Source organism: Maniola jurtina, chromosome 2 (genome assembly GCF_905333055.1).
Source record: "Maniola jurtina chromosome 2, ilManJurt1.1, whole genome shotgun sequence".
Classification (NCBI taxonomy): domain Eukaryota; kingdom Metazoa; phylum Arthropoda; class Insecta; order Lepidoptera; family Nymphalidae; genus Maniola; species Maniola jurtina.
Genome location: NC_060030.1, coordinates 1,129,712 through 1,140,352, shown reverse-complemented (window position 1 = coordinate 1,140,352; position 10,641 = coordinate 1,129,712). Strand labels below are relative to the sequence as shown.

Sequence of the window (10,641 nt, the reverse complement as noted above, 5' to 3'; positions counted from 1 at the left end):
TCAACTCAAGAGAAAATGGGCATCTTCTAGACAAGCGCACTCCATTTCCATCCAAGCTGCATCATCACTTGCACAGAGTTAGTCTAAAAATTTGAAAAAGTAACAACTTCCAGTCATAAAAAGCTGTCGTGAGCATGTGGTACCTGTAATGACGACATCACCTGTCATTTGTGTTTTGTGATTCAATAAAGTATATACATACATACATCATCACGGTTACATACGCAATCACTCCGACCGCCCACATCGTGATTTTAATAGAATTTAATCTTATGGGCGACTGAACCGCCGTGATTCATTTTAGGTTACTGATTTATTTTTCGCCACTGTCTTTCCATACTGAACCTGCACGGACCCGCTCTTACCGCTTGCTTTTCACCTGCCAAGAAGTCCGAATTATCAACTACATCATTCGTATTCATTGGCTACGACAACATAACAAAACTAGCGTTCACATACGATCACTGCTTGGTGACATTTTTGCTGCTGTGGTGGTAGCGGTGTGGTCCGTCTGAATATACACTCATGCCTACTTGTATAACTTCCCAACGAAATTTCCAAGTCATCTATTTACATTTAGCGAAGTTTAAAATTCGTATTTACAGTAAAATATTCGAAGGAAGTAACTCTTGATATGCATTTTTAGAACTATAGAACTTCTTAACGTTAAATTTATGATAACTAGTTATAAAAACTATAAATCACAGTACAGACTAGCATTTACACGATAATACTATTGGAATGTTACGGGCAAAGTCATTACGGTGGACAAAGTTACGATTGCCCGGGCAGTTTCGATTTTGCACATTCTGCGTGTATTGCAGACACAATATTATTGTAATCTATTTTTCTTTAGCTGACTTAAAATGAACTGCAGCTGACTAACAAAGAAAAAGAATTAGAGGTATAAGCTCCGTTTAGGAATTACACAACGCCAAAATTATTTGGGAAGCTTCTGTACATATTTTTTAAACATCCAGACACCCATGCAAACCGCAGTGGGGTTTTTAAAAACCTTTTAAACTTCTTTACAAATGTTACCACAGTTTCATTGTTAGTTCAGTAGTGTACAACGCGTCGATTAGGTACGTATTTCTGCGAGAAGTGGCTTCTTAACCTTTTAAGCCAGCCAAAGAAGAAAGATTGAAGGTACATTGATAATACTAGAACAAAACAGCTTTTAGATGATTTCAATACCATTGAATGGTGAGCAATATCCCATCCATTTTTTCGGTTATTCTTACAAAAAATACGTAGATATCTTTATTCTTTAGTCATTAGAGAATTCGCAGCGAAAACTTCCGCAGTAAACCTGTCTCAGTGCACATTTATTTTCTTTAAACTTCCAAAGTTTTAATATAAAATGGAAATAGTGCTTTTTAAATAACTTGGGAAATAACTTTGGAGTGCACCTGTAATTAAAAGTTTTGCGTACTTACACTGTGTCATAATCCATCCATTTATCATAAATGCGAAAGTGTGTGTGTCTGTCTGTCTGTCCGTCTGCTAGATTTTCACGGGCCATCTGTTTAACCGAACCAAAAGGTACAGGGATATATACCCGGGTAAGAACATAGGGTACTTTTGGTCCCGGAAAATAAAAGAGTTCCCATGGAGTTTTTAAAAACTAAATCCATGTGGACATAGTTGTGGTCATCATTTGCTTGGAACACAAAATTAAAACGGATGGTTATAGTGATAGAAACGTTATAGGAAATCATCTAAAAATTGTTTCATGTTGTACCTAGTGGAATGTAAGTACAGTCTTCATTCACAGAGTGTAAAAGTGATCGCACATTAGAAACATGCCGCACACACCGCGCTAACACTACATTTATTATGCCCCAGCTTTCCCCAGCCTCTAAGGAGTTCCCTTGCGCGGTGCTCTCCATACCAACGTACTTAGTTTGATTCTCATTTGAACATTACCCTATGAAACCCAACGAAGTTTTTTAAATACGTTCTAGAAACCAATATCAGTGTCTGTGGTATGTCAGATTTCCGTAAAAATGTTTAATTTCAAAGTTACACGGGCTCCACGATTTGTATTTAAATTGGACTATGGCCAAATCCTTCATTCTGAGAAAAAAACCCGTGCTCAGTAATGAGCCGGCAATTGTTTGATGATGACGATGATGAACTTAAAAACTACACATTGTTACAGAAACCTATAAAACAATAGACGCAGGTTTTTATTTACTTACCTTTCATTGACTTTGATTGGCAAATAGTCAAATAAGAACCAAACTTGTGTGCAACTCTTAAACGGTCACTTCTTCAGTGAAACGACTTTTATCATCGAGATTAATAACAATCGCATGGGTCCTCGCGTGCCCTGACCTAACACCTTTAATAGTCTCTGTACTACTCGGACTGGACCTCACTTCACTTTTGTCACTTCTGTCACTTTTGCCTATACCATTCTTGATTGTCACTTCTGGTGGACGAATATCACTGCAACCTGCTTCCCCAGATATTTTGAACACGCCATTTTGCTTCTCTTCTTTCGCTTCTGCATTAAGGTCTTTTTTCTTGGGGGAATCTGTTGTGACGTCTGTTTGGCTCTGTTCTGCATTACTAGTCTCTATACTCTTCGTTATGGTGAAGTTTCTTTGTTTATACGCTGGAGGAGCTTCGAAGGGTAAATCTCTGCCGCTACTACTGGATTCTTCTCCTGGTGTCACAGTACACATCAGCTTCCCAGCGACTGCACTGAATACCGTGTTAAGCTTAAGTGGTGCGGATTCCGTGGTGCCTTGACTTCGCTCGTGAAGAGTGGCAGCATCTTGCATGGCAGCTATTATCTTCGAGAGATGAGCACCAGGACCGCATCTTTCTCTTAACTTGTCTAGCTGGTTGCATATTTTTTTTAACTCCTCCTAAAGAAAATATTAAAATGTAAGTAAATCATTTTCCAAAACACATTTACCTAAGTATTTTAATGAATAACGTGTAAAGATTTTACAGAGACATGTGGAAACTATTACCATTCTCCTAATTAAGCTACAAAAATATTTAATTAACATTTTTGTTAATGAAGGTTTTGCCTGGTTTAGGAATTCATTGTACGTTTCAACAAATAATTAATTTATTTCTCTTTTCTCATTGGCCTCCACATCTACACGTGGAACCAAGCCGGGGGTGTAAAAAGAAAACAAAAAACCGGTCAAGTGTGAGTTGGTTCCGTAACACAGTACAAGAAATAACGCCTTAAAATTTTTGTGATGTAACCACAAATTCATGGTTTTCTTGTGCTGTAAGATATTGCCACCTGCCAAATTTTAGGATTCTAGGTCAACGGGAAGTTTCTTAAACGGTTTGATTCCCTTGACGGGTATTGATAGACACGACAGACAGACAGAGAGACAACGAAGTGATCTTATAAGGGTTCTTTTTATCTGGAGATACGGAACTCTAAAAAGAATTGAGAAAGAAAGTTACAGTAACTAGAAAAGATCTGATAACTTTCAAACGGCTAAACCGATTCTCTTCGATTATAGCTAAGGACACTTTCGATCAAGCCACCTTTCAAACAAAAAATAAACTAAATTAAAATCGGTTCATTAGTTTAGGAGCTACGATACCACAGACAGATACACAGATACACACGTCAAACTTATAACACCCCTCTTATTGGGTCAGGGGTTAAAAAGCAATTAATTGCAAAAAGTAGTTTTTGAGTTTTTTGAGTAGTTTTTAGATTTTTCTTATTATGTATTATGCGTACACAATGTAAAAGCTTACCTCTAAATCTCTTTCTGTCATGTTATCACAAAAGTGCGCGCTCCTGTTTGTGGTCATAGTGTACGTGGAGTCTGCAGGTCTAGATCTAAACTTGGTTTTCTCCCTCTCATCCTTCCCTTGGCCTTTGAATACCATGTAAGCCTGGGATCAAAGAACTTGAGGTCACAATCTATAAGCGATGCAGCATGTTTTGCATAACTTATGAGAAAATAAGTGTTATTGCTAAGTATTATACAGCGTGTAACCAGAACGCTAGCAAAAACGAAGACTGGTACTGATAGTTACTGATAAGGTACCATAACTACAAAAAAGTAATTTAAAAAATCCTGAATTTTGAAAGTTCACAATATATTGCAAAAAAAACATCTGACTGACGCTAGAGGTCAACGAACGTTCCGTAAATAGGTCCCTCAAAATCAATGCCGCGTAGGTGGGGCATTTACCCGAGTTTTCCACGCAATACAATGCGCGTTTGAAAAATACTAAATCACTTAAACTACAAGATAAGGCAAATGGTTATTGGCATTGGATTGTGTTAAGATAGTAAAGTAATAATGCTAAGTTTCTGCTAGCGTTTTGATTACATCCTGTATTATTCACTACAATACAAACTAGGTCAATAGAAAAATTTAACGTCGATTTTAGAAACCATAAAATTGCAAAACTATTTGGTTTTAAGGCAAACTTTACGAAAAACTATTTCAAATGTCTTTAGTTTGTTGATTTTTTTTTTATTAATTTGCAAAAATTTAACGTAATAGCTGTAGGTGTACCAAATATTGATTCGCGTTATTCACACATCACTCATCTCGATTATGTATATATCCCACCCGTAAATGTGATTGCAATTAGCATGCTTTTACCCTCGACTTGGACCAACCATGGAGAGGACTCTTTCGGAGGCAACTTCAGTAGTTCGCCTAGGGCGCTGAGTTTGCTTGAGCGCTGTTACACTTACCCTGCTCCCAAATATAAAGCACAGTAGAAGCGTGACAGTGAGCTGCGTATGGCAGAAGAATATTATGTACAAGAGGTCTGGGTTAGCTGGCGATTGTAGAAATAACCTGCAACAGAAAAACCTTCTTAAAATCTGGACGGAAAACGATAGAATTTTACATGTAGTAAAAACATCAAAGAATATCATCCTAAAGGGCATAGAATAGAATAGAATAGATTTTCATTCAAATACACTTTTTATAAGTGCTTTTGAATCGTAAAAATAATCTACCACTGGGTCGGAATGCCGTATAGGCTAGGAAACGAATACAGTATAGTAGAAATTGCCAATACATGTGAAGCCATGTGTAATATTCTGTTTAACGCTTTTAAATATACTTGTCGTAGAGTCAATATTAAAAAGAGGTTTTAATGTCATAGACTCCGTGAAAAGTAACGTTACGTGAAGAACGCAGCCATATTTGTTTAGCTGTCACTGTCAGAGTTGGATTTTGATCGGCACGCGTTGCTGTGTTCAGAATTCACTCTCGCATTTTATTATCAGAATATTAGCGTAGCGATTGACGATTCATTCGGATTATTGTTCTGGCTTCGGTGCGAGTAGGTTCTCAGTAAATACGGTGTGTGAGTGTCGTACTGTAAGTTTTAGAATAGTGGTTACCTAAAGTGGTACTGGTGGTTGAACGAGTTGTTATTGTGGTGATTAGGTTAGATGGTTGGTTTGGGACCGGTGTAAGGGGTGGAAGGAGCCGGTCTAGGTAGGTTAGGTTAGGTTTACCTAGTTACGCTGGAAGTTGTCACGTACAGTAAGTGAGAGTTATCATGTTTGTAGTTGCGGGTAGTTCAATATCACTTGATAGTCCAAGAATATCGTTAGTACGCCCACGAAAGCTCGGTTAATCTAAAGGTTGCTATCCTGACATATCCGCTTAGTTATTATCCAGGTTTACTAGTGGTTAGATCATGTTTCAATCTCAATAATCATTAGAAGCGCCTACAAAGTAATAAAAAAGGTGAAAAATATGCCCACGATAACCTGATAACACCCTCGGCCTCCGTTATCAGAAGTGGGATGCCCTAGGGCTCCAGAGAAGTCTGATGATTGATTTAGTGAGTTACTAGTCTTAGACTAAAAGAGTTTAATCAAGGTAATTAAAAGTACCCTCTGCATTGAAAATAATAATGAGAAGACAGCGGTGTGTCTTACGTGCTTGTTTATTTTAAAATGATTTGGTTATCGCTTGCAAAAACTGGCTCTTACTACCGATATTACCTCGCGGAACATGTTGCAACAGGAATTGAAGGTGTTTTTCTATTTTGAAACGTAAACAAAGCAATATCGAACCACCGTCGTTTTGTGGGAATAACCGATTTAATTCTACAATGTTGAAAGTTTTTCGACCTAATTAGACAATAGAGTTTTCAATCAAGTAAATCAGTGACTCTGTTTTGTGATGTGATGTGATTGTGATGTGTTAATGCGAAATATCACAATATCGAGTCAGTGTTCGTCATCGATTGATGGAGTTAGTTTAGAAATTTGGTTTCATGAACTCATCTGATACAATTAGTTTTGACATTTTGATATCATGAAAGGTCGTGATATTTTACGTACGTAGTTTTTCAATTACGATAACTGCGGATACCTACTTTTTTTATTTTAAAATGCAAGATTGTTGATGAATGTAGTATTTCTAATTCGAATATTGATTTCAAGAATTTGGACACGGATAACTGAGTATAGATCGCGATTATTTCCATTGCATGTTGAATAATCAGATGCTTTTGTCAAAGGATTACCGCGTTCAAGGACGACCGAAAACTTAAGTTTCATTTAGTAGATCCTAGTAAAACGGTTTAACGTGGTCTCTGTCGCCTTTCACTTGATGAACGACAATTAAGTTCGTGAGAAAATTAATGAAATGTTGTGATCGACAGTGGAATATGACTGTGGTAGATGATTCTAGTAGAGTCTGGCGATCTCTTGTTTGCAAACGTGGCGTAGTGTAGAGATCCCTTATGGCGACATGCAGTGTAATATGGCAATCTCATGTGTGCATGCGTGGCGTAGTGTAGCGATCCGTTGTGGCAATGCGCAGTGTAGTGTAGCATGGTTTACCGTCACTCGATGGAGGTGGCATGAGTTACTACTTCTAGTAACGACTATCGTCACTCGATATAGGTGGCATGATTACCGTCACTCGATGGAGGTGGCAAGAGTTATTACTTCTAGTAATGACTACCGTCACTCGATGGAGGTGGCATGAGTTACTACTTTTAGTAACGACTACCGTCACTCGATGGAGGTGGCATGAGTTACTACTTCTAGTAACGACTACCGTCACTCGATGGAGGTGGCATGAGTTACTATCGCTCGATTTAGGTGATAGTAACGACAAGTTTATCGTCACTCGATTTAGGTGGCATGAGTTACTATTGCTCGATTTAGGCAATAGTAACGACAAGTTTATCGTCACCCGATTTAGGTGGCATGAGTTACTATTGCTCGATTTAGGCAATGGTAACGACAAGTTTATCGTCACTCGATTTAGGTGGCATGAGTTGCTATCGCTCGATTTAGGTGATAGTAACGACAAGTTTATCGTCACTCGATTTAGGTGGCATGAGTTACTATTGCTCGATTTAGGCAATAGTAACGACAAGTTTATCTAGTTTATCGTCACTCGATTTAGGTGATAGTTTTGCTGACTAAGACACGTGATACTATTCACTATTGGGATAGTCTTCACTAATGAGATAGAGTTGATTTCTTATCCAACCATGTTGTAGAGAATTAAAGATAATTTCGTATTGTAGCTGTAGCAGTATGATGTCAACAATGAACTTCTTGTTTGGCACTAGCGTTGTATTTTGTTACATAATGAACTCTTTCACTAAAAGTTAATCGGGAAAAGCCGAGCCTTTGATTGTAGCAAGTTGTCTCTTTTACACGAGCATCACACAGGGACGTGTGACGTGTCAGTTCTGGCCGTATCAGAGACTAACATTAAAGTGGCCATTATTTAAAGCACCATCCGTTATGAGATGGTTGTACTACTGAATTGTAGAGCGACATCTGTTTGCGAACTCAGGTTCGTTCAGCGTGGTACTAAGGACGACAGTTACAGTTAACCACATATCCTTAACAACAACCAAAAAAAAAAAAAAAAAAAATTTTTGTTTTTAAGTTCAGTTAGACGCCACCGAGTTTCTTGCTGGTTCTTCTCGCTAGGTTGTGGCATTCCGAACCAGTGGTAAATTCGTTTTGAATAATGTTTAGATCATGATTGATTAAGAGTTGCAATAGCAATTGCGCTCTAATCATATGAACTGTAGTTTAGAATCGGTTCAACTAAATTTCGCGTCGCGACATGTCAGTAGATAGGTTCTTGTAATTAGGTTTTGGTTCTTCTTGCAGTGTTAGCCTATGTTTTAGACAGATGATCAGTTGAAAGTGATTCCTTAACCTAGGTTGGTTGTGTCAACTTCCTAAGTGTTGAGATGTGATGAATTAATCAAGCCAAAGAGCCCTAGAAAAAGCCATGATGGTCAGAATCATAACCAATAGCATTGTACGTTAATTATTGTAATGTTTCTGGTTTACGGAGGTTTAGTGACTGAGGGGACACTGATGTCCGGTCCACTAGAATTGAGTGGTTGAGGGGACATTGATGTCCAGGCTTAGAATGAGAAAGATGTTCATTAACAGTTAACTGCTAGTCAGGATGAACGAGCGGTATCATGATTTGTGGTTATGGTTTTGTCCTCACATGCTTTGTGACATTTAGCGTACGAGGACGTACGCCGGTCAGAATGGCCGTGTCGTAGAGTCAATATTAAAAAGAGGTTTTAATGTCATAGACTCCGTGAAAAGTAACGTTACGTGAAGAACGCAGCCATATTTGTTTAGCTGTCACTGTCAGAGTTGGATTTTGATCGGCACGCGTTGCTGTGTTCAGAATTCACTCTCGCATTTTATTATCAGAATATTAGCGTAGCGATTGACGATTCATTCGGATTATTGTTCTGGCTTCGGTGCGAGTAGGTTCTCAGTAAATACGGTGTGTGAGTGTCGTACTGTAAGTTTTAGAATAGTGGTTACCTAAAGTGGTACTGGTGGTTGAACGAGTTGTTATTGTGGTGATTAGGTTAGATGGTTGGTTTGGGACCGGTGTAAGGGGTGGAAGGAGCCGGTCTAGGTAGGTTAGGTTAGGTTTACCTAGTTACGCTGGAAGTTGTCACGTACAGTAAGTGAGAGTTATCATGTTTGTAGTTGCGGGTAGTTCAATATCACTTGATAGTCCAAGAATATCGTTAGTACGCCCACGAAAGCTCGGTTAATCTAAAGGTTGCTATCCTGACATATCCGCTTAGTTATTATCCAGGTTTACTAGTGGTTAGATCATGTTTCAATCTCAATAATCATTAGAAGCGCCTACAAAGTAATAAAAAAGGTGAAAAATATGCCCACGATAACCTGATAACACCCTCGGCCTCCGTTATACTTAATACTGTTACTTAATTCTTAAATTATGATTTATTATTAGATTTAAATTATTACTTAACTACCTTATTTGTCAAAAAATTGTATGTTAGAGATTTCCTGACTGGATGTGTTAGCTGAATTCTGTTTTGTAAACACCTTGTCACCCCATAATCAAACAAAAACATTTCACAAATGAGGTACCTAATTTATGGCACATAAAGATAGCATGTTGGGATCAATCTATCGTTTTAATGTTTTGGTCCTGTTGTTAGTCAGACATAGAACCTGGGAATCGAAGAAGTTTCAAGCTGGTAATATATAAACCTAAGCCAGCATCATTTCAAACAGTACAATGTTAGAATTCCTAATCTCTAGACAAAGCTCAGTTGCAGTTATAATAAAATACCTAAGCTTTAAGTTATGAAGCTGCGACCATCTGTACCCCACCTCGATTTACTGTTGTGGCGCTTACGTAAGTCATAAAGTTGGTCTGCTTAGATTTATTTGGTAACTTGCTTGAATTGTGTGTTACATTATGGTTGTTAGGTATGGTACCTACTTTTTAACCCCTGTGTGTATCTGTGTATCTGTGTGTCTGTGTATCTGTCTGTGGCATCGTAGCGCCTAAACGAATGAACCGATTTTAATTTACTTTTTTTTGTTTGAAAGGTGGCTTGATCGAGAGTGTTCTTAGCTATAATCCAAAAAAATTGGTTCAGCCGTTTAAGAGTTATCAGTTATAGTTTTCTTGTAGAAAAAAAGGTTAAATAACCGTTAGGTTCATAATATTATGTCAATTGACAAATGTCAAGCTGTCAAGATGGACGTTGCCTAAATACATAATTATTTATTTGAAAATGATGTTTTGGAAAACTCAGATACTTTAGATCGTAGGCGCGGAATAGTCCAAGAAAATCAGTTCAGTTCAGCCGTTTGAAAGTAATCAAGTCTTTTCAGTCTTCTCTAGTTACTGTAACCTTCACTTGTCGGGGGTGTTATAAATTTTTAATTTACACTTGTATCATCTATCTAGGTACGATTACCAACGCAACTTTTGTTGATTTATAGTGTCAGTCAGATGTTTTATTTGCTGTAAAGTACTGGAGTTTTAAATAATTTTTTTCGCGTTTTCTGTAGTAGGTACCTAACATATCTATGCGCGGGGCTGCAATTGCTTGTATAGTATGGCATATTATTGTAAATTGAGCAGTTGAAAAGAGCAACCGCCGAGTTTCTTGCTGGTTCTTCTCGGTAGAACGGCATTCCTAACCTTTTGAATTATTTTGAAGATTCAAAAGCACTTGTAAAAGTCTACTTTCGAATAAAAATCTATTCTATTCTATTCTATTCTATTCTATTATCAGTAATCGTCTGACACCTGTCTTAGTTTTCGCCAGCGTTCTAATTACACCCTGTATATGACTTTGATTTTACTATAAACTTCTGTTGGCCAA

The 10,641-nt window shown here is 37.8% G+C and overlaps 1 protein-coding gene across 1 annotated transcript in view; it reads right to left on the bottom strand.

The window, feature by feature from the left end:
• Positions 1-2,089: 2,089 nt before the first annotated feature.
• LOC123870709 (probable G-protein coupled receptor 158) overlaps positions 2,090-10,641 on the bottom strand; it is a 121,450-nt gene continuing 112,898 nt past the window's right edge. The window contains exons 10-12 of the mRNA XM_045914084.1: positions 4,703-4,808; positions 3,745-3,885; positions 2,090-2,879 (exon numbers count right to left, since the gene is read on the bottom strand). Of these exons, the coding sequence (XP_045770040.1) occupies positions 2,262-2,879; positions 3,745-3,885; positions 4,703-4,808 (865 nt within the window). The 3' untranslated portion in view covers positions 2,090-2,261. The remainder of the gene's footprint in view (positions 2,880-3,744; positions 3,886-4,702; positions 4,809-10,641) is intronic.